At 36.8% G+C, this 24,233-nt stretch overlaps 1 protein-coding gene across 16 annotated transcripts in view; it reads left to right on the top strand.

The window, feature by feature from the left end:
* XRN1 (5'-3' exoribonuclease 1) overlaps positions 1-24,233 on the top strand; it is a 134,368-nt gene that overhangs the window by 43,515 nt on the left and 66,620 nt on the right. For 15 of the 16 annotated variants that reach the window (XR_008501468.2, XM_054480703.2, XM_054480711.2 and 12 more), the window contains 5 exons: positions 13,166-13,328; positions 14,439-14,552; positions 17,598-17,696; positions 21,199-21,314; positions 21,845-21,991. Coding sequence is in view for 15 of the 16 variants with exons in the window: in XM_054480703.2 (XP_054336678.1) it covers positions 13,166-13,328; positions 14,439-14,552; positions 17,598-17,696; positions 21,199-21,314; positions 21,845-21,991 (639 nt within the window). In the remaining variant the exon portion in view is untranslated. The remainder of the gene's footprint in view (positions 1-13,165; positions 13,329-14,438; positions 14,553-17,597; positions 17,697-21,198; positions 21,315-21,844; positions 21,992-24,233) is intronic. The other variant, XM_054480708.2, reaches the window with a different exon arrangement.

The raw sequence follows: 24,233 nt of genomic DNA, 5'->3' as shown, positions 1-24,233 counted from the left end.
TGATTTTGAGAGCTATTTTCACTAACTGTATAAGGCCATTGAATTTTTTGGCCACATATAAGTCATGAAAATTGGAAGAAAAATCCTCTTTTGTTCCTCATCTTCTCCCGTTCCCCATTTCCTTTACTCTCTTCCACCCAAGCCGTATTCCCCAGGGCTTAGAATGCAGCCAAACTGAAACGCTAACCCACCTGGGAATGCTGGTTTTCAGGATCACCAGAGTGTTTTTGTCCCATGATCCCACCCCAGCAGCACCTCTCATTTGCCATCCAAACACAAGAATTCCCAAAACAAAAGCAGAATACGAGAGGCTGGCATTGGCACATGAAATGTTTTAAATGTATACCATCAGCCTTCCTATCCATGGATAAGCTTTTGGAGAATTCAGGGAGACTCCTTCTAATTTTGGGACTAATACCAGGCCACAATATCCTTATTCAAAGATGAATAAACCGGGAAAACGTTCAAAGACCATGAAAAACCATCCAACACCAAAGGAGATAAACATAGCTCTGGAGAGGCAGAACATATTTTTGCCTCCCAAAGTGTAAATTAGATACCCCATCATAGTTTGTATCATTCTAAATTGTCTTTTGTAGCATATAAATAAAACCATAATAATAAACTTATTTGTATGATTAATTTAATAACTCTTTCTTTAGATAGTATGCACCATAAGAGTAGAGAACGTATCTGTTTTTGTTACTTCTTTATTCCAATTTATTGGTTAGTGCCTAGGCACTCAGTAATTGTTTGTTTGAATGAATAGATAATATTTTAGTCAAGAGTCCTTTAATTGGGAAAAAAAAATCATTCAGAGTACTTCGGGTAAAGTGTTTAGTCATTTGTTTATATATGTAACATTGATATGTGAATATCGACGTATTGATACCTGCCATAATAGATACAGTAGTATGCGTTGTAATGAATAAAAACATGTAATGAATAATAATGAGTAAAAACACACAGTTCCTACACTCATGATATTTACAACTGCTGGATGGGAGACAACTATGGTAATTGCACTTGAAGGAGTAGTGCTCTGAGACCATTTGACTTAGCTAGGGAGGAATTTGTTGTAGTCAGGGACAGTTTCCCAAGGAAGTGTTGATTAAATTGATATCTGAATGCTGACTGGGAGTTAGGCAAGGAATGAAAAGGAAGTATTTCATGATGAGGGAAGACTTACATGAAAAGCCCTATGGCAGGAGGAAAAGCAGTGTATATTGAGGAAGATTTGGCAACAAAGAAAAAAGAAAGTGGCAACCTCAGAAGTAGGAGAACAGCTAGAAGAGGGTTGTATCATGTAAACCAAAGGAAAAGATTATTTCAAGAACAAGGTAATAAACCACACCATATATTTTGAAGAGATTTAGCAAGAGCTATATTGATTGAGCCATGGAGCTGAAAGCCAAACTAGAGTGGGTAAAAGAATGATTGAGAGTTGCAGAAGTGGAGACACAGTAGAAATTGACAACTTGTTCAAAAAGTTTAGCTGTGAGAGAGAGACCAAGAGATCTTGACCTCTTATCTGTTGTTCCACTTGTGAATGAGCTTGAACTTCTATGAGGGCAGCAAAGGACAGAGAGAGCCGTCAATGCAGAAGACTGCTGGAGATGATAACAATGTATACTCGTTCACTCGAGAATAGTTTCTAGTGCCTACCAATTCAGGCTGTCTTGTTTAACCTTGTCAACCAAGTTGGGTAGACAAGGCTATGTGGATTCATGAGCACTTAGGTTTATTTTATTCTGGTCACCATTTTCTTAGACTGCTTTTCTTTGCTACCATATTCCCCCCGATACCATCTCACTTTTTGTCCCTTCCTTTCATGCCTCCCTAGCTCTTTTGTCTTCCAAGGTGAAATTCACAAGATCACTGTTGCTCTGCCCCTGAGGGTTTACTTATTTGTGATTTTTGCACATTAGAATGTTAGTAGCATGAGGTGAGGATTCCATGGCTCTAACAATAGGAGTTATCCTTATGCCGACCATTCTTAGCTCTATGACTTTTGCAGCAAGAATGTAGAACCTATTATCTCATATCTCCATGTATCTTAACTAAGATATGTTCTACTAAGTTGAGTATATTCTTTTCCTATAAACATATACATGAAATATTTCCGTAAGTACCAAATCATGTAGTTTTATTTTGAGAAACCCTCTAAGCACATATGATGTATCTAATAAATTTCTGTATACCTGTGTAACAAATTTTTTTCCTGATGAAAATCACCAGTAAGAGATAGCTAAAGAAGGATATAGGATTGAGTAGAGCTGGGTTTTGGTTTATTCAGAGAGTTTTAATTGTGTGTAAAAACAATGAGAAAGAGCAGAGAGAAAACTATAAATTCTAAGATGGAAGGAGATGGATTCTTAAATAGGATATGAGATAGCTCCTCTGTTTTAACAGTATGGGAAGCAAATATAAGTTGGTTTGTGTATTTGGCATGGGGAAAGCTGAGGAGCTCTCATTTGATTATATTTTCCTTGTAAAGTAGATGCTGAGTTTAGCTATTGAGGATGGCTGGAGGAAAAGGAAGGTTGGTCATAAAATGGAGTAGAGTGAAGGAGGTTTGAAAATAGTTATTCAGGGAAATAGAAGACTATCAGTTTATCAGGAAAATGTGGTAGAATGGTAAGCAGTATTGAGGATCCTTTTTGAAGTTGGAGTCATAATTTATAATGAAACATTCTACCCTGTGTTTTGGGATAGAAGTGAGTTCACCAGTCACAGCGTTAGAAAAAACAAATGGCTGGATTTACTCAGCACTGGATTTTGCCACATGAGCACAATGAAGAGACAAGGAGGCAAGGAAGTTTAGAATACTGGCAAGAATGTTACTGAAGTGGTGAAATCTAAGTGGGATAGAGGGAGAAGTGAAGAAAGTAGACAGTAATAGTAATAATAGTCTGGGAGGCCAGGCGCGGTGGCTCATGCCTGTAATCCCAGCACTTTGGGAGGCCAAGATGGGCAGATCTCTTGAGGTCAGGAGTTCAAGACCAGCCTGACCAACATGGCGAAACCCCATCTCTTCTAAAAATACAAAAATTAGCTGGGCATGGCAGCGCCTGCCTGTAGTCCCAACTACTCCAGAAGCTGAGGCTGGAGAATCACTTGAACCTGGGAGGCAGAGGTTGCAGTGAGCCAAGATCACACCACTGCACTCCAGCCTGGGCAACAGAGCAAGACTCTGTCTCAAAAAAAAAAAAAGTCTGGGAGAAGATAGAAAGTTTAGTGGTTTGGAAATCCTAGATAAAATTGAACAAAGTAGTTGAACATGCAAGTTGGATGAAGAGGAAGTTATCAGACAGTAAGATGTTTGTATTAGTGATTTCAGAGGTTCAGTAGTTATGGATAATGTCAAAAACCAAGTCATAGCCATAGAAATTGCTGGCTTAGGTGAAATGAAGGAGGTTATTGGAGATAAAGAGGTTATGAAAATGAGTTACGGTGATGGGTAGATCATACATGTAGACATTGACATAAGAATAGAATGGGAAGTGGAGGGTAGTTTACTACTAGAGATTTTGAGGTCTCAGTGGGCTGTAAGGAGAATACCAAAACACTCTCCTACCCCTGAGGGTGCATGGTATGAAAACAAACAACTACTATTTGATAGGGAAGTGGTGGAACCTTCAGATAAGGAGGTAGAAATTGGGGATAAAATGGAGTGAAAAGGTTTAGGAATGGAAGAAGACCTGGAAAAGGGGGCAAGGAAGTACTTTATGGAACATCATGGAGAAAGTGATGCACATAGAGGATAATTTGGAGAACAGCTCCAACACCCTACACCTCTATCAAGCAAGATATTGATCAACATTAAAAATGTGGTTATTCGCTGGACACAGTGGCTCACACCTGTAATCCCAGCACTTTAGGAGCCCAAGGCAGGTGGATCACCTGAGGTCAGGAGTTCAAGACCAGCCTGGCCAACATGGCGAAACCCCGTCTCTACTAAAAATACAAAAATTAGATGGGGCCGGGTGTGGTGGCTCATCCCTGTAATCCCCAGCACTTTGGGAGGCCGATCACGAGCTCAGGAGTTCGAGACCAGCCTGGCCAACATGGTGAAACCCCATCTCTACTAAAAATACAAAAATTAGCCAGGCATGGTGGCGGGCACCTGTAATCCCAGCTACTCGGGAGGCTGAGACAGGAGAATTGCTTGAACCTGGGAGGGGGAGGTTTGCAATGAGCCAAGATTGCACCACTGCACTCCAGCCTGGGCGAAAGAGTGAGACTCCATCTCAAAAAAAAAAAAAAAATTAGCTGGGTATGGTAGTGTGCGCCTATAGTCCTAGCTACCCAGGAGGCTGAGGCAGGAGGATTGCTGGAACCGGGAGGTAGAGGTTGCAGTGAGCCGAGATTGTGCCACTGCATTCCAGCCTGGGCAGCAGAGCAAGACTTCGTCTTCCTGGTAACAAAAAAAAAAATGTGGTTATTAAATGACTAGTGATAAACACTGGAACTATTAAAATATAGAATTAATTTTTTAGTGCTAACACTCTTTACATAGGAGAAAGTTAAGATAATTTCATTTATAATTTAGAAAATTAGAGAAGTACAAATTTTTTTTTTTTTTTTTTTCCTGAGACAGGCTCTCACTCTGTCACCTGGGCTGGAGTGCAGTGACGTCATCTCGGCTTACTGCAGCCTCTGCCTCCTGAGTTCAAGCTATTATCCCACCTCAGCCTTCCAAGTAGCTGGGACTACAGGCATGGGCCATTATGCCCGGCTAATTTTTGTATTTTTTTGTATTTTTAGTAGAGACAGAATTTCGTCGTGTTAGCCAGGCTGGTCTTGAACTCCTGACTTCAAGTGATCCACCTGCCTCAGCTTCCCAAATTGCTGGGATTACAGGCATAAGCCACTGCACCACCCAAGAAGTATGAATATTTTTTAAATTTAATTTTAAAATAACCATTAATAGAAATTGGAACGCAAGATTTCTGACTTGCAAATGACTGATGAAAAAAATCAAATGAATGAAAGAAGACTAGAATATAGAAAGGCAAAATGAAATATCATTTAGGAAGCCAAAAAATAGAATTAAAATAAGATGACAGAAATGACCAAACTAAGAATTGTGTCAATAAATTTAAGAGGCTATATAGTTCTTTTATTAAAATACAAAAGCACTTAGGTTACATCACCAAGATCATCATTCAACTGTTGACCAACTACAAGAAGTACACCTATAGCCAAAGTTAGTAAAGTCTAAAGCACAGTAACCCCTCACCATCCACAGTTTTTAGAAAGTATAGTTTTATATTTATATTCCAAAAATTTTTAAATAAACATTTGGTTTGATTTAGTCTCTTTAAATTACACATTATCAAATATATACCTGTGAAATACAGATAAAAAGAAAATGAGGATTGCAGTGTTAAAAATCAGACAAAGCTTCATTGAAGGCCAAAAGAATAAATAGGAGAAAACATAATTATTTACAAAAAGTTTATTCACACTGTAGATAAAACAAACATAAACCTGTATACACTAAAAAGGGAAAAGATTAAAAAAAAAAAAAACCCTGTATACACTGAAGAACATAATTAACATACACTTGTATTTGGTGGATTCTAAAACACATTTTTTTACTTTTTGTCATTTATGAACTTATAATGTATTTTGCAGTGTCAAAGTTTAATTGGAGGATTATTTTTCTTGTTCAGTGGTACATCAAATAATGATATGTCTTACAATCAATTGTGTCTTGCAAACTACAGGAAAAACTGAAGCAAATTAAGGATCACTATAAGTTTGGGAGTCTGACCATTTTATCCCTGACAGATCTTTTTTTCTTTTTTTTTTTTGATAGAGACGAGATCTCACTATATTGCCTAGGCTGGTCTCAAACTCCTGGGTTCAAGCGATCCTCCCACCTCAGCCTCCCAAAGTGCTGGGATTACAGGCATGAGCCACCATGCCCGGCTCCTGACAGATCTAGTAATCAAAAAACAAATATGCAAAAATAGAATCAAAATAATATAATTCATTGTTGTAAAAGTTATAGATCAGATTATGCACCATATATTAAAAACCCTTTCATGCAGGATAGTAAGAAAATACAATAAATTTTATTTCATTCATATATATATATATTTTTTTTTTTTTAGTGAGATGGGATCTTATTATGTCACTCAGAGTGGAGTGCAGTGGCACATTCATACTATACCTCACCACAACCTGGAGCTCCTGAGCTCGAGCAATCTTCCTGCCTCCGCCTCTGCAATAGCTGGGACTATAGGTGCATACCACCATGCCAGGCTACTATTTTAATTTTTTGTAGAGATGGGGTATCACTGTGTTGCTCAGGCTAGTCTCGAACACCTAGCCTCAAGTGATACTCCTGCCTTAGCCTCTGGAGTACTTGGAATTACAAGGGTGAGCCACCAAGTCTGGCTAAGAAATTTTAAAACAGACGACACCACTGACCCCAAAGCAGTAAAAGTATATAGTAAAAGAAAAAGTAAATGGATGAAAATCTTCCAACCACTTGGGAATTTAAAAGTTTTGAGCTAACTATTTGGGGGATTTTATTTTAATGGAAACATTGAAATACAGCCATACCTTGTCTTATTGTGCTTCTCTTTATTGTGCTTCACAGATAGTTGCATTTTTTTTTTTTTACAAATTAGAGGCTTGTGACAACCATGTTGCAACTCTATCAGTGCCATTTTTTCCAACAGTGTGTGCTCACTTCATGCCTGTGTGTCACAATTTGGTAATTCTCACAATATTTCAAACTTTATTATTGTTATTTTTATATCTGTCATGGTCATCTATGATCAGTGATTTTTAATGTTACTATTGTAATTATTTTTGGGCACCATCAACCATGCCCATTTGAGACGGTGAATTAATCAATAAATGTTGTGTGTGTGCTGACTGCTCTACCAACCAATGGTCCCCTAGTCTCTTTCTCTTTCCCTATTCCGTGAGACATAGCAATATTGAAATTAGGCCAGTTAATAGCCCTACAATGTCCTCTTAAGTAGTCAAGTGAAAGGAAGAATCACAAATTTCTAGGTTTAAATCAAAAGCTGGAAATGATTAAGCTTCGTGAAGAAGGCATGTCAAAAGCTGATATAGGCCAAAAGCTAGGCTTCTTGCACCAAACAGTTGTGAATACAGAAGAAAAATTCTTGAAGGAAATCAAAAGTGCTACTCCAGTGAGTACACCAATGATAATTAAACAACCTTATTGCTAATATGGAGAAAGTTTTAGTGGTCTGGATAGAAGATGACACTAGTCACAGCATTCCCTTAAGCCAAAGGTTAATCCACAGTAAGGCCCTACCTTTCTTCGATTCTATAAAGGCTGAGAGAGGTGAGGAATCTGCAGAAGAAAAGTTTGAAGTGAGCAGAGGTTGGTTCATGAAGTTTAAGGAAAGAAGCCATCTCCATAATATAAAGTGCTGAAGCAACAAATGCTAATGTAGAAGCTGTAGTGAGTCATCCAGATCTGGCTAAGATCATTGATGAAGATGGCTACACTAAACAACAAACATAGACAAAACAGCCTTCTATTGGAATAAGATGCCATCCTGGACTTCCATAGGTGCAGAGGAGAAGCCAATGCCTGGCTTCAAAGCTTCAAAAATCAGGCTGTCTTGTTAGGGAAAAGCGCAACTGGTTACTTTAAGTTGAACCCGGTGCTCATTGACCATTCTGAAAATCCTGGGGCCTTTAAGAATTCTGCTAAATCTATGCCTGTGCTCTATAAATGGAACAGCGAAGTCTGAATGACGGCACATCTGTTAACAGTGTGGTTTACTGAATATGTTAAGTCCACTGTTGAGACCTACTGGTCATAGTAAAAGATCCTTTCCAAATATTACTGCTTATTGACAGTGCAGCTGATCAACTGAGAGCTCTGATGGAGATGTACAAGGAGATAATGTTTTCACGCATGCAAACACAACATCCATTCACGCATGCAAACACAACATCCATTCTGCAGCCCATGGACCAAGGAGTAATTTGAACTTTCAAGTTTTTGTAGTTAAGAAATACATTTTTGGCGGGGCACAGTGCCTGCCTGTAATCCCAGCACTTTGGGAGGCTGAGGTGGGTGGATCACCTGGGGTCAGGAGTTCGAGGCCAGCCTGGCCAACATGATGAAACACTGTCTCTACTAAAAATACAAAAATTAGCTGGGCGTGGTGGCAGACACCTGTAATCCCAGCTACTTGGGAGGCTGAGGCAGTAGAATCGCTTGAACCTGGGAGGCGGAGGTTGCAGTGAACCAAGATCACACCACTGCACTCCAGCCTGGGCAACAGAGCGAGACTCAGTGATTGCTCTGATGGATCCGAGAAAGGTAAATTGAAAACGTTCTGGAAAGGATTCACCATTATAGATGCCATTAAGAACATTCATGATTCATGGGATTTCAAAGTATCTGTCAACATTAGCAGGAATTTGAAAGAAGTTGATTCCGACCCTCCTATATGACTTTGAGAGGTTCAAAATTTCAGTGGAGGAAGTAACTGCAGATGTGGTGGAAATAGCAAAAAAAACTAGAATTAGAAGTGGAGCCTTAAGATGGAACTGAATTGCTGCTTTCTCATGATAAAACTTGAATGGATGAGGAATTGCTTCTTTGTTTTGTTTTGTTTTGAGACAGAGTCTCGCTCTGTCACCCAAGCCAGAGTGCAGTGGTGCGATCTCGGCTCACTGCAACCTCCACCTCTTGTGTTCAAGCAATTCTCGTGCCTCAGCCTCCTGAGTAGCTGGGATTCAGGCAAGCACCACCATACACAGCTAATTTTTTATATTTAGTAGAGACAGAGTTTTGCCATTTTGGCCAGGTTGGTCTCAAACTCGTGCTCTCAAGTGTCCACCTGCCTTGGCCTCCCAGCGTGCCAAAGTGCTTAGATTATAGGCATGAGCCAATGCACCCGGCCAAGAGTAGCTTCTTATAGATGAACAAAGAAAGTGGTTTCTTGAGATGGAATCTACTCATAGTGAAGATGCTGTGAACATTGTTGAAATGACAGCAAAAGATTTAGGATATTACATAAATTTAGTTGAAAAGCAATGGCAGACTTTGAGAGCATTGACTCCAAGTTGGAAAGAACTTCTCTTGTGGGTAAAATGCTATAAAATAGCATTGCATTCTGCAGAGAAATCTTTCATGAAGAGTCAACTGATACAGCAAACTTTATTATTGTCTTATTTTCAAAAATTGCCTCAGCCATCCCAACCTTCATCGGCCACTGCCCTGACTAATCAACAGCCATCAATATCAAGGTGAGACCCTCCACTAGCAAAAAGTTAACTACTAATAGCCTACTGTTAGTATTTTTGAGCAATAAAGTACAGTTGATCTTTGAACAGTGTGGGAGGTAGGGGTGCTGACCCCCAATACAGTAAAAAAAAATGCACATACAACTTTTGACTCCCAAAAACTTAACTACTAAAAGCCTACTGTTCATCAGAAGCCTTGCTGATAACATAAGTAGTTGATAACGCATATTTTGTATATGTATTATATAGTGTGTTCTTACAATAAAGTAAGATAGAAGAAAATGTTATAAAATCATAAGGAAGAGAAAATATATTTACTATTAATTAAATGGTAGTGGTTGATCATAACAGTTTTCATCCTCGTCTTCATGTTAAGTAGGCAGAGGAGGGGTTCATCTGCTGTCTTGGAGGTGTAGAGGTGGAAGAAAATCTGCATGTAAGTGGACCTGTGTCATTCAAACCTGTGTTTTTCAAGTTTCAGCTGAATTTGAAAATGAAAGTATTGTCTTAGCCCAGTCTGAGGCTGGGTAATTTATAAAGAAAAGAGGTATGTTTGGCTCAAAGTTCTGCAGACTGCACAAGAAGTATGGCATCAGCATATGCTTCTGGTGAGGGCCTTAGGAAGCTTCCACTCATAGCAGAAGACAAAGAGGAACAGGCGTGTACAGATCACATGGCAAGAAAAGAAGCAAGAGAGGGGTAGGGAGGGAGGTGCCAGGTTCTTTTTAACAGTCAGTTCTCATGGGAACTAGTAGAGTGATAAACCCCTGTATCCTCCTCATTACAAGGAAGACAGCAGCAAGCCATTTATGAGGGATCCACCCCATGACCCAGACATCTCCCACCAGGCTCCATCTCCAACATTGGGGATTGGATTTCAACGTGAGACTTGGTGAAGCCAAACAAACTATATCCAAACCATAGTAGATATATACATTTTTTTTTTAGACATAATGCTATTATACACTTAATAGACTCAGTGTAAACATAACTTTGGTATGTACTGGCAAACAGAAAAATTCATGTGACTCACTTTATTGTGGTGGTCTGGAACTGAACCTGAAATATCTTCCAAAGTATGGCTGTAAACATATGGAACAAAAAATACATACAAATTATAAGTGTATTAATCATAAGTGAAATCATAAGTATATTACTTGATGAATTTTCACATGTGGAACAAGAATACAAGTCAAGAAACAATAACAGGAATATTACCATAATCCAAGGAAGTCCCTTGTACACCCTTTTATCCATTACCATCCGCTGCTCCCTCCCCACCCCCAGTGACGAGGATAACTATTTTGACTTGTAACCACATACATTTGTGTTTTCTATTTTTGAACTTTATGCAGTATAAATTCTTTCACACAGAGTGTATTCTTCTTGAGCCTGATTTCTTCTGGTCAGTATTGTGATTCTAATATCCATATTGTTACATGTAATCATAGTTTGTTCATTTTCACTAATGATACTATTACATTGTATGAATACAGCACAATTTTTCCATTCTACAGTGGATGGGTATTTGAGTTGTTTCTCATTTGGGGCTCTTGGTGAACATGTATATATGCATTCCTTTTGGGTGTATATCTAAGAGTAGAATTACTGCTTCATAGCATATGCCTACATTCAACTTGAACAGATACTACCAAAAAGGTTTGCAAACTGTTTGTATCAATTTACACTCTACCAGCAGTTTATAAGAATTTATGTTGATTTCTGTTTTCATAAGTACTTACTATTGCTTTTTCATTTTAGCCATTTTGGTATAGTAGTAGTATCTCATTTTGCTTTAATTTGCATTTCCCTGGTGACTAATAAAATTGAACATCCTTTTGTGTTTGTTGGCCATATGAATATGCATACTCTTTTGTGAAATGCGTGTTCAAGTCTTTGGCCCTTTTGAAATTGGGTTGATTATCTTTTTCTCATTACTTTATAGTTTTCTTACTGGCTTATTGTGTCATTTTCAATTTCAGGGGAAAACTAAGTAATTTATCTTTAAATAAAATTATCACTGTAGCTTGTTTTTAATTACTGTTCTTTATCAGATTAAGGAAATTTCCTTCTATTCTGATTAAGAGTTTTTATCATTAATTGGTGCTGATTTGTAAAATGTTTTTTCCACAGCTGTCAAACTGATTATATTATTTTTATCCTGTTAATCTGATGAATTGCATTGATTGAATTTCTAATATTAATCTACCCCTAAATTTCTGGAATAAATCCCATTTATTTATGATATATTATCCATTTATACATAATTGGATCTTATCTGTTTAAGTTTGTTTTAAGATTTTTGCATCTACTTTCATGAGAAATACTGGCCCATAATTATAAAGATTTCTTGAAATGTTCTGGTCAGCTGTTGATATCAAGATTACTGGCTAAATGACTTTTAAGTGAAAGTGGTAGAAAAAAATTCTAATAAATTTTTAGAAAATGGTGTGTTTCAAAAATTTGTTGGAAAACTTCTGTTTCTGGCTAAGGTGACATGACTTTTTTCAGACAAACTTTGCCATAGACAACATTATTAAAGTATAAGCTGATACGAAAAAATATATAATGTGTTATATAATTATATACTATATTATATGCTATTTTATATAGTCTATATTATATACGATTTTTTATGACATATATTTGTATAAACAAAACTTTTAAAGTGTGATTGGTAAAGTGAGCTCGGTAGATGGACTGAGTAGTAATATGGGCATACTAAAAATTGAATCAGTGAGCTAAATGATCAGCCTTAGGAATTCCTTCAGTAAGCAGTACAAAAGCACAAAGAGATGAAAATAATATAGTCAGAATTTTAATATCTATGTAGTAGGAGTTCTAGAAAGAGAAAATGGAAAGGAGATAAGAAAATATTCCTTAAATGAAGAATGATTATATATTTAGATGAAAGGTCAGCAAACTTCTTCTGAAAGGGCAAATAGCAAATATTTTAGGCTTTGTAGACTTTACAGTGTCTGTCACAACTACTCAGCTTTACCATGTAGCGCAAAAGCAGCCATAGACAGGAAGTGAATGGATGACTATGTTCCAGTAAACTTTTATCTAAAAAACTAGGAGGCTGTCTGAATTACTTTAGATTGGAAAAGCCATCACATACTCCTGGCAACCCCCAATCTATTTTCTGTCTTCGTGGATTTACCTATTTTAGATGTTTCATATAAATGGAATCATATGATATATGGCCTTTTGTATCAGGCTTCTTTCATTTAGCATGCTTTTGAAGTTCATACACATTGTGGCATGTGTCAGTGTTTATTCCTCTCTTTATGGCTGAATAATATTCCATTGTATGGATATGCCACCGTTTGTTTATCCATTTGTTCATTTATGAACATTTGGATTGTTTCTGCTTTTTGGCTATTTGAATAGTGGTGCTATGATCATTTGTGTATCAATATTTGTTTGAGTACCTGTTTCCAATCCGGGGGGGGTTGGAATGCTTAGAATTGTTGGGTCATGTGTTAATTATATGTTGCTTTTTGAGGAACTGCCAAACCGTTTTCCACAACAGCTGCACCATTTTACAGTCCCACCAGCAATGTACAGAGGTTCCAGTTTTTCCATGACATCACCAAAACTTATTTTTTCCCCTGTTTTTTAATTATAACGATCCTAGTGGATGTGAGAACAGGAGTTTCTTATAGCTCTATGAGTTCTTATTTAATCACATAGACAGTTGGAGAAGTACCCACAGAGTAAAATAAATAATGCAGAAAGTCTCAAGTTAGGTACCTGGAACTGCTAGCGTATTTATTTAAAGTTTATTTACACATTTGATAATGAGTTGATAGTTTATGATAGTTAATGATTATCGTCCTAGAATATCTGCACACTCATTCATATGTATATTTCATGTTTATTTCATGTTTATTCTTTCTTTTAGCTACCTGAGAAGAAAAGGAATAATAATAAATGAAACATCTGCAATTGTGTATGCTCAGTTACTCACAGGTCGTAAATATCAAATAAATCAAAATGGTGAAGTTCGTCTAGAGAAACAGTGGTCAAAACAAGTTGTTCCTTTTGTTTATCAAACTATTGTCAAAGTAAGTCTATATCAAGTTTCAGTTCTGTCTTAATATACACTATTAATACACTGTTATACACTGTATAATGAAAAGATGATATGTTAATATAAATAGACTAATTCAGCAATGTTTAATAGAGATTATCATTTAATATAATTTACAAAATAACTTATTATTTGTAAGAAGTATTACATGCTCAGACACTCAGTATATATAGTTAGGAAATTTGTCTTTTATGCTTTTTTATGCTTTTTTTTTTTTTTTTTTTGAGACGGAGTCTCGCTCTGTTGCCCAGGCTGGAGTGCAGTGGCGTGATCTGGGCTCACTGCAGACTCCACCTTCTGGGTTCACGCCATTCTTCTGCCACAGCTTCCCAAGTAGCTGGGACTACAGGTGCCCGCCACCACACCTGACTAATTTTTTGGTATTTTTTAGTGGAGATGGGGTTTCACCATGTTAGCCAGGATGGTCTCAATCTCCTGACCTCGTGATCCGCCCGCCTCAGCCTCCCAAACTGCTGGGATTACAGGCATGAGCCACTGCGCCCAGCCTTTTATGGTTTTTTTAAGGACTTAGTCTCTGAAAGAAAAAAATCCCAGCATTAACTTACACCCTTGAATTTTATATTTTTATTCTTCAAAAATATTTGCCTTAAATCATCTTATAAATGTAAAAGGCATTTATTTTTGCATTTATAATCTTAGATACGATAAGAGGACAAAAATTTTTTTAAGTATGTAGCGATCCTGTAATTTGGGGTGTTATAGTACAGTGTAGTGATTAAATGACTTAAGAGCACTGGCTGCCTGAGTTGGCTTCTTAGCTGCGTGACCTTGGACAAGATTCATCCCCTTTCTGTGCCCCAGTTTTCTCATCTGTAAAGTGAGGCTAATAATGGTCTCTGCCACAGAGGTTTGTCATGAGAATTAAATGAACTCAATAAATGTGTGAAGCACATAGAAGAGTGCCTGCCATATAACCAGTCAACAAATTTTAGCTGTTGGCATTATGTAGAAAAATCTTCACATTGACATATGCAAACAGCATAGTCATAATCCCATAGGAAAAAAACTTGATACGCAATCTATAGAAATTGTGACTAAGATGATTTACTTTTATTTTATGTAGGACATCCGAGCTTTCGACTCCCGTTTCTCCAATATCAAAACATTGGATGATTTGTTTCCTCTGAGAAGTATGGTCTTTATGCTGGGAACTCCCTATTATGGCTGCACTGGAGAAGTTAGTTTCCATTATTGTTACTGATACATTTTTCTCTAGTTTAAAGCAGTTACTTAACTTCTCTTCATTTAGGTTTAAATTAAAATATAATAATGAAGGGAAAAAATAATTTATCCATGTAACTTATGAACACAGTGTTTGACTTATGTATCTAAAGACTATATATCTAAGACTAAAGACTATATACTTTTAGTCTTGAGCAGATTAGGATCAAGAGGTGGTGTGTTCAAATCCTGATCTCTTTTTTTTTTTAGCAGTTTTGTTTATTGTAGTGGTATGGATGAAGCGATTTTGTAACTATTTTAGACATGTAATAGACTTGAGTGAATTTGTAAATGTGTTCATATTTGAGGAACTTTGGTTCTTAAATGGAAAAAGGTACATGCAAATATGGAAGGAGAGAAAGCAAGAAAGAACCTATAGGGACAGATTTGGAAGTATTAGTGTGAACTCATGGTTTCTAAAATATGTATATATGTTTGTATATCTGTGTATATAGGCACTATATATGTGTGTATATATATATATACACATATGCATATGTTTCTAGCTCTATTTGCTGAAAGGGATAAGAAGCAAAGACACCTTAGCACAATGAGCACATGTACCACCCAGATCTTGACATCTAATTTCGTACCTCACTAAAAGGAACAGGGCTTCTCAGAGAAATTGCTGATTCTGGATCTGGGGCAGGGAAGATACAAGATGAACCTGGAACATCTTGTTATGTCAGAAAGTAAGGAGGTGCTCAGAAGAATGGTGGGAGTATGTCTTGTAAACACAGGAACCAGGTTGAGGGTACTACCACTGCCCAAATCTTGGATACTTTGAGTGACAAAATAATTAAATTCAGTAATTAATTGTAAACCACTGGGGCGAAAACAGGAATTCGTGATTCCGTAGTGACAGTAAAAAGATAAATAAGGAAAAGAAGGGCTCTTGTCTGTAGTAGCATGTAAGAAGTAAATTTGGAGAGAGTGCTGCAGTTGAGAAACCGTTGTGCAACCATTATAATAAAGATTGAATCATGTAAGAATCATCTTTGGGAACTAAATCTAGGGGGAATTTTTTTTTTTTAAATCAGGAGCAGGATATTTGCATGGTCTTAGAATGTGTCTCCTACAGACTATTTATTATCTGCAAGGGAAACAAAAACTGTAATTATGCAGGAAAAAAATTGAGCAACATCTTTGATTACAAAGTTAGCATCGCATTAAAGGACAGATGAACATTGTGTACCTCCAGATGTAATACCCTTTGGAGGACACATCACCTGTGCAGTATTCTGGCTGTGAATGTGTTACTATAACCTAATTATGTGGAAGCATCAAACAAACCCAAAATGAGGAACTTTTTTTGTTTTTGTTTTTTTTTTTAGAAAGGCAGGTTGGAGAGGGAGGGACAAATTATATATTCTTCAAAATGTCAATGTTGGCTGGGTATAGTGGCTCACTCCTGTAATCCCAGCACTTTGGGAGGCCAAGATAGGCAATCACTTGAGGCCAGGAGTTCAAGACCAGGCTGGCCAACACAGCGAAACCTCATCTCTGCTAAAATTATAAAAATTAGCCGGGTATGGTGGCATATGCATGTCATCTCAGCTACTTGGGAGGCTGAGAATGAGAATTGCTTGAACCTGGGAGACAGAGGTTGTGGTGAGCTGAGATCGTACCACCGCACTCCAGCCTGGATGACACAGCGAGACTCTATCAAAAAGAAAAAAAAAAAAGCAATAACGTAAAAGGTCAGTGTTATAAAAACAAAGAAAGGCAGTGGATACATTTTAGATTAAAGGATGCTAAAGAGATATGACAATTAAATGCAATATCTGATCCTAATCTGGATCCTGTAATAAAGGAAGAAAATAGTTCTATAAAGGACATTATTTGGTCAACTGACAAAATTGGAATATAGATGGTAGCTTAGATAAAAGTATTATGTCAATGTAAATTTATATACTTAATAACTGTACTGTGATTGTATAGTAAAATATCTATCAGGAAATATACACTGAAATATTGAGGTCAGGGACATGATGTATGTAATATATACTCAAGGGGTTCAGAAAGATAACTATGTATAGGTAAATACACACAGTACACAAATGTTAAAGGCATTTGTTTTACAATGCTAACAACAGGTGAACTGGATAAATTTTTTTTCTTTTCTTTCTTTCTTTTTTTTTTGGAGACAGAGTCTCGCTCTATTACCCAGAATAGAATGCAGTGGCATGATCTGGGCTCACTGCAACCTCCACTTTTTTTTTTTTTTTTTTGCGACTTTTTGGTACTTTGGAATTATTTGCAAATAAAAAGTTAATTTAAAAAAGAATGATTGGGCCAAGCACAGTGGCACACACCTGTAATCCCAGCACATTGAGAGGCCAAGGTGGGGGTGGGGAAATTGGTTGAGCCCAGGAGTTTGAGACCAGCCTGGGCAACATGGCAAAATCCCATCTCTGCAAATAATTGGGCTTAGTGGTGCACACCTGTAGCTCCAGCTGCTTGAGAGGCTGAGGTGGGAAGTTTGTTTGAGCCCAGGAAGCCAAGTACAGCAAGTCGGCAAGCCGTGATAGTGCCACTACACTCCAGCCTAGATGACAGAGCAAGACCCTGTTGCCAAAAAAAAAAAATGATTGTCCAGGTGCAGTGGCTTACACCTATTATCTTACCACTTTGGGGAGACCAAGGCAGGAAGATTACTTGAGCCCAAGAGTTCAAGGTTGCAGTGAGCTGGGATCCCACCACTTTAGCCTGAATGACAGAGTGAGATCCTGTCTATGGCCATACCACCCTGAATGCACCTGATCTCGTCTGACAGAATGAGATCCTGTCAAAAAGAAAACAAGAAAAAACAAATTAACAACCATTAAAGCAATGATACAGTGACTCAAATTTACAGTATTTTCATACCCACTTAACAAATTTCAAGAGAATTTCCACTATCCAACTTGTCATACTGTATTTCAAAAATAATAGTGTTCAAATAAGTTAAAAAATAAAATGTACTGAAAGAGACTATACCGTGATTTTTTTTTCTTCTAAGGTTCAGGATTCAGGTGATGTGATTACAGAAGGTAGGATTCGTGTGATTTTCAGCATTCCATGTGAACCCAATCTTGATGCTTTAATACAGAACCAGCATGTGAGTACAGTAGTTTGTATTGTTTCATTTAGAATTGATAAACTTTTAAAATATTAAGATATTTTTGCCACCTCCTTTGAATTTATTTCAGATATTTTATTTAATACTGATTAGATTCTTTCTCCCAGTTGCATCTAGTATTTAAAAATAAGTGTGAAATCTGTGCTCAAAACTTCATGAAGATCTTTGTGGGGGGAAATCACTGAAATCCCGTTATTAATCCGTAGTGATTGTTATGGATTATTGTGTTCAAGCTTATAAGAGGCACATTGATTAGCACACCCTCTGGGAATAGATTTAGGTGTTTTAAACCTTTCATAATAATTCAGAGCCTGCATTTTTAGTTGCAAGTGACAAATGGCCTTTCTGCAAAGGTTGTATGTATCTCTTCAGCTAAGAATGAACAGTCTCAATCCTAAAGAATATTGGAAAAATGCATTTAAGTTAACAGCGTCTTTTTTAGGACTTTCTCATCAAAAAATTCCACTAGCTTTCTTTTCTCCTGTTAAAATAGAGGGAAGGTTCTGATATCTGTCATTTGTTCTTATTGATTGGTAGGATAATTAGCTAAAATTAATTCACAATCAACCAGCTTCATTTTCTGACTCTCATGCCTCGTTCTTTCTGATTTATCTCCATTTTGGTGGAGCACTTACTCCAGTAGCTTCTGAGAAAACTTGCATGTCTGGAGATGTCTTTATTCTTCTCCTACACTTGATTGATAGTTTGCCTGGGTGTAGAATCCTAGATTGGAGATTATTTTCCCTCAGAATTTTGTTTCGGTTTTGGTTTTTTCTTTGTGTGAGACAGAGTTTCGCTGTGTCATCCAGGCTGGAGTGCAGTGGCACGATCTCGGCTCACTGCAACCTCTGCCTCCCCAGTTCAAGTGATTCTCCTACCTCAGCCTCCCAAGTAGCTGGGATTACAGGCACCCACCACCATGCCCGGCTAAATTTTGTATTTTTTTTTTTTTTAGTAGAGCTAGGGTTTCACCATGTTGGTCTCAAACCCCTGACCTCAAGTGATCTGCCTGCCTCGGCTTCCCAAAGTGCTGGGATTACAGGTGTGAACCACCACACCTGGCCTTCCCTCAGAATTTTGAAACCACTGTTCCATTCTCTTCTCGTTTCCATATTGCTGTTGATAAATCCTGTGCCATTCTGATTCTGAATTTCTGTATGTGATCTATTTTCATTTTCTGAAATCTTTTTAGCACCTTTCCTTTACTGGTGATTTTTAATAATACGAGGATGTGTGCCTTGGTATGGATCTTTTTTCTTCCCTTCTCCTGTTCAGCACTTTCAGGCTTGCAACTGATGCCCTTCCATTCTGAGAAACTTTCTTGTATTATTTCTTTGATAATTTTCTCCTCACTATTTTTTTCCTGCTTTCTATTTCTGGGAATCCTTTTAGTTAAATCTTAGACCTTCTGGATTGATCCTCTTAGTTTTATCTCTCCTCATCCCTTTCCTATATTGTTATACTTCTGTTCTACTCTGGGAAATTCATTCAACTTTATTGTTTATCATTTAAAATTTCTATTTGATTTCATCATTTTAATTTCTAAAAGTGTGTCCTTATTCTCTGGCTATATATAGCATCATGTTCTTACAGTGAATGGAATATCTTCATTTATTTCTCTGAAGATAATTCTAGGATTTATCCTTTTTTTTGTGTTTTCTGTTAAACCTTTCATAACAATTCAGAGCCTGCATTTTTAGTTGGAAGTGACAAATGGCCTTTCTGCAAAAGCTGTATGTATCCACTCAGCTAAGAATGAACAGTCTCAACCCTCAAGAATATTGGAAAATTGCATTTAAGTTAACAGCATCTTTTTTAGGACTTTCTCACCAAAAATTTCCAGTGGCTTTCCTTTCTCCTGTTAAAATAGAGGGAAGGTTCTGATATCTGTCATTTGTTCTTCTTGATTGGTTGGATAATTAACTTAGCTAAAATTAATTCACAATCAACCAGCTATTGCTACTTAGCCTTTTTTTTCCACTAATAGTAAAATATAAAGCTTTATATCCTGTGAAATGAATTTAAGGCATTATGTATCAGTACACCCATGAGGAAACTTTATGTATGGAAGGCAGTCATCCCTAAAATCTTACCATCTGGTGCCATTTGAAGAACAAATTTAGACAGCAGTCATGAAACCAGGAGAGTGGCTCATTAGATAAAGTAGCTGGAGCTTTGTACTGGGAATCAGTGAAGGTTAAATAACTTGTGTTCCTTCATCCTTGGCTTTTTCTAGATCTAGAAGAGCTTGTCCTCTTGTATAATAGTGTACAGTGTTGATGGGCATGCCTTCTCCAGTTTGGTTTCTTTCTCTTTACATACGTTTAACTTTCACTCAAGCTGACTTCTTTTTCTACCACAACATTCTCAGCTACTTATTTTATATTTTCTAGGACGTTTGTGATGGTTTTAATGAATTTTAAATTATAGCAAAACCTATTATTTCTCAAAAGGAATACTATTGGCAATTTGGGCAGGACAGTTATGTATTAAATAAAACTGTTTTGTATATGGCAGGACAGTTAGCATCTTTGGCTCAAGGGCATTAAGTGCTAGTAGCCCATGCCAGTTATTGTAATTAAATATGCCTCTACACATTTCGAAATGCCTGTTAGAAAAGTGTTGCTACTTATATTTGAGACCTACTGCCTTAATTCTTTGAACTGTTCTGGAAAGCATACTTGATTTGTATTACATTATTGCTAAATCTGATTATGTTCTTAAGTATGTTTTATTGTTATGTACATGATGTTAGGAGTATATGGTAGTTTATCCTAGTTAGTATTGGATTCATGAATCATTTGCTCCCTGGTTAAATATTATATGATCTGTTACTTCTTTTTTTTTTTTTAATGTGACAATGTGTTTTCTTCCCTTAAGTATATAAATTAAGGTTACATTTCATTGACTGTATTAATTATGGGTCTATACATGCTTGTATATTTTCATATGATAGTAAATATTAGGGGAAAAGAATATTACTTATATCCATATATGAAGGACACTTTTAGTTTTTCTCAGTAGCAACAATTTTGATGATGTACCTATTTTTTAATTCAATCTAATAGTTATTGAGGCCTCATTTTGTCCCAAGTACTTTGCTAGGCCCTGCTTGGAATATGAAAATTAGTAGAAACAAAAACAAAAACAAACAAACAAAAAACTTGCCTGTGGAGTTTGCCATTTAGTACTTACAGTAGAGTTTATTTCTTAAGACAGTTTCACAAACTGTATATTTCCTCCCCCCTTTTATCCATCCTTGGGAATTCTGTCCTTTAAGGAGAAAGAGAGAGGAGCAGAAAAATTCTGCCTACAGATCCTTTCAAAAAAAAGGGGAAATGGATCTAAGTGAAAATCCTTATATTGCCACAATCCAATGGTTAGTGATGTCTTGATTATCTCCAGATTTTAAAGGTAAAGAAATAACATTTAATGTAAACTTGTGTTTCCATAATTGACCTTTTTGTTTTTATATTTAAAGAAATATTCTATAAAGTACAACCCAGGATATGTGTTGGCCAGTCGCCTTGGAGTGAGTGGATACCTTGTTTCAAGGTTTACAGGAAGTATTTTTATTGGAAGAGGATCTAGGAGAAAGTAAGTTTATGTTAGAGAAATTTACTTAAAGTGGGAGAAAAATTAAATGATAAAGATTAAATGCTTAATATTTCAGTATTTATTTTCTTATTAATTGCTCTGGATTGTCTTAAAATTGTGCATAAATTTCTCTGATGGTAATCTTTCATCTGAATGGCACATGTTTTAGGTGGTTGGAAAAGACAGTTCTTATTTTTTAGCAGCTAATAAATTGAACCTTGAAAAAAGGTATCAGAGGGTGTGTGTGAACCTCAGTAGTATATTTCCTTGCATCTTGTTATTTCATTTTCCTCTATAATTACATAATTTATTTACATGCTTTGTTAACTTGGGTTTTGAAGCTTTTCTTCTAGTTTTTCAATTACTGCTACTTTGGAAATAACCATAATAACTAAAATATAGAAGAATAATCAAAACTGAGCTTTTCTAAGAATTGAAAGCAAAACTTTTTGTTCCTTGAACGACATTTTAAAACTCGTGTGTGTGTGTGTGTGTGTGTGCACGTGTGCGCATGTGTGGTTTAAATTCAGCCCTCATGGAGACCATAAAGCAAATGTGGGTTTAAATCTCAAATTCAACAAGAAAAATGAGGAGGTACCTGGATATACTAAGAAAGTTGGAAGTGAATGGATGTATTCATCTGCAGCAGAACAACTTCTGGCAGAGTACTTAGAGAGGTAAGTACCTAATAAGATACTAGTAGTCATCCAAAATCTTAGGAAAATACTGTTTATTTTGCCTTGCTGACATTAGTTTTAGAGGACAAATATTTCCATTAGTAAAATCTGGCATATGTTACATGTAAACTTAATTTTGCATCATGGAATATCATAGCCACTAGCTAAAATTGAGTAGAAAAATACCATATTATTAAAAAGAAAATATATAATGAGAATTGCCCTCTTTAGTTAAAATTTTTCTTAACTTACTATCATACATCGTTCACTACTTTGCATACCTATGTCAGCACTGAGAGAACTGATATGGATAAACAAAGCTCTTAGCATAGTGGATTTTTTCTGATTCTTAGAACTATGTAGCTGCACAGGTTACTATCTTAGAATTATTGAATTTTATTGCTGAAATTATCTAGGAAATCAGCAAGTCAACTCATACCAAAAGTGAGAAAGCCAAGTACCAAGATTCACTGAGTTACTAGTGACAAAGATTTACAGGAAGTATATTTACATCTGATTCATAATTTAATGTTCTTTCCATTATTCCACTGGTTTCTAACCTTATATTTGAAGATCTCTTTATTAGTTTCCTAGGCTAGCTCCTGTAACAAAGTACCACAAACTGGGTGGCTTAAACAACAGAAATTTATTGTCTCAACCAGTTCTGGTGACCAAGAGTCCAAAATCGAGATATTGAAGGACAATGATGGTCCCTCTGAAGGCACCTAGGGAAGCACCTCTGTTCTACCTTCTCATAGCCTTATATATTCTTTGGCTTGTAAATGCATCCCTCCAATCCTCCGTGTTTATGTGATGTTCTCGCTGGGTGTCTCACATCATCTTTCATCTCTGTATGTCTGTCTCTGTGTCCTAATTTCCCCTTTTTGTAAGAACACCAGTCAGATCAGAGTCCATGCTAATGACCACATTTTGTTTGACTGCCTCTACTAAAAACCCTATTTCCAAATAAAGTCACATTCCATAACTTCTGAGTGGGGCAGGACACAATTCAATCCCATATTACCATCTGGAAATTTAGATTGTTTCTTCTGTTCACTTTCTTATTTCTTTAAAAGGTCATGTTTAAACTACTTTTTCTTAATTTTTCAACTTGACATATTTATGGATTTTCTGCTGTGAGTGGCTTTCCTATCCTGAGCTTCAGCTTTCTTTGACTTCCACCACTCTGGATTCCCTCACACACATATTTCCCCTCTCACTAAACTTTTATCAAGATTTTTTATTAAATCTGTATTAAAGGTTTACTTCCTTATGATGAAGTAAATGTTCACAGTTGGACCCTATGGAGTATTAAGATTACATTTTATTTCTTGTACACATTTTTGTTTTCTCTGCTGCTTTTTTCATTTGCTTCTTATCTGTGTTCACGTAACAAATTCTGTGCCATAGCTGTTTACACTGTGGTCAAACAGATCAGGTGATTGCTCAGTTCCATTTTTCTCTTGGAGACTTCTTTTAAAACCTGTGTCTTCCTGCGCTTCAGTTTGAACTGATTGCTCTCTAGGGCTGTTGTGCAGCTCTCATTCTGCAGTTTCCCGGTACTGTCATCCTAGGAATTCAATTTTCTTCACCAGTCTGCCATATAGGATTCCTTCATTTTCTGACTTTCATGCCTCACTCTTTCTGATTTATATCTCCATTTTGATGGAGCACTTACTCTAGTAGCTTCCTGAGAAAACTTGCATGTCTGGAGATGTCTTTATTCTTCTCCTACACTTGATTGATAGTTTGCCTGGGTGTAGAATCCTAGATTGGAGATTATTTTCCCTCAGAATTTTGTTTTTGTTTTTGTTTTGCTTTGTTTGAGTCACTCTCGTTCTGTCACCCAGGCTGGAGTGCAGTGGCACGATCTTGGCTCACTGCAACCTCTGCCTCCCCAGTTCAAGTGATTCTCCTACCTCAGCCTCCCAAGTAGCTGGGATTACAGGCACCTGCCACCATGCCTGGCTAAGTTTTGTATTTTTTTTAGTAGAGATGGGGTTTCACCATGTTGGTCTCAAACCCCTGACCTCAAGTGATCTGCCTGCCTCGGCCTCCCAAAGTGCTGGGATTACAGGTGTGAGCCACCACACCTGCCCTTCCCTCAGAATTTTGAAACCACTGTTCCATTCTCCTTTAGTTTCCATATTGCTGTTGATAAATCCTGTGCCATTCTGATTCTGAATTTCTGTATGTGATCTATTTTCATTTTCTGAAATCTTTTTAGCACCTTTCCTTTACT

Source organism: Pongo pygmaeus, chromosome 2 (genome assembly GCF_028885625.2).
Source record: "Pongo pygmaeus isolate AG05252 chromosome 2, NHGRI_mPonPyg2-v2.0_pri, whole genome shotgun sequence".
NCBI classification, from domain to species: Eukaryota; Metazoa; Chordata; class Mammalia; order Primates; family Hominidae; genus Pongo; species Pongo pygmaeus.
Note: the sequence above shows the minus strand (reverse complement) of the source record. Positions and strands in the feature narration are given on the sequence as shown.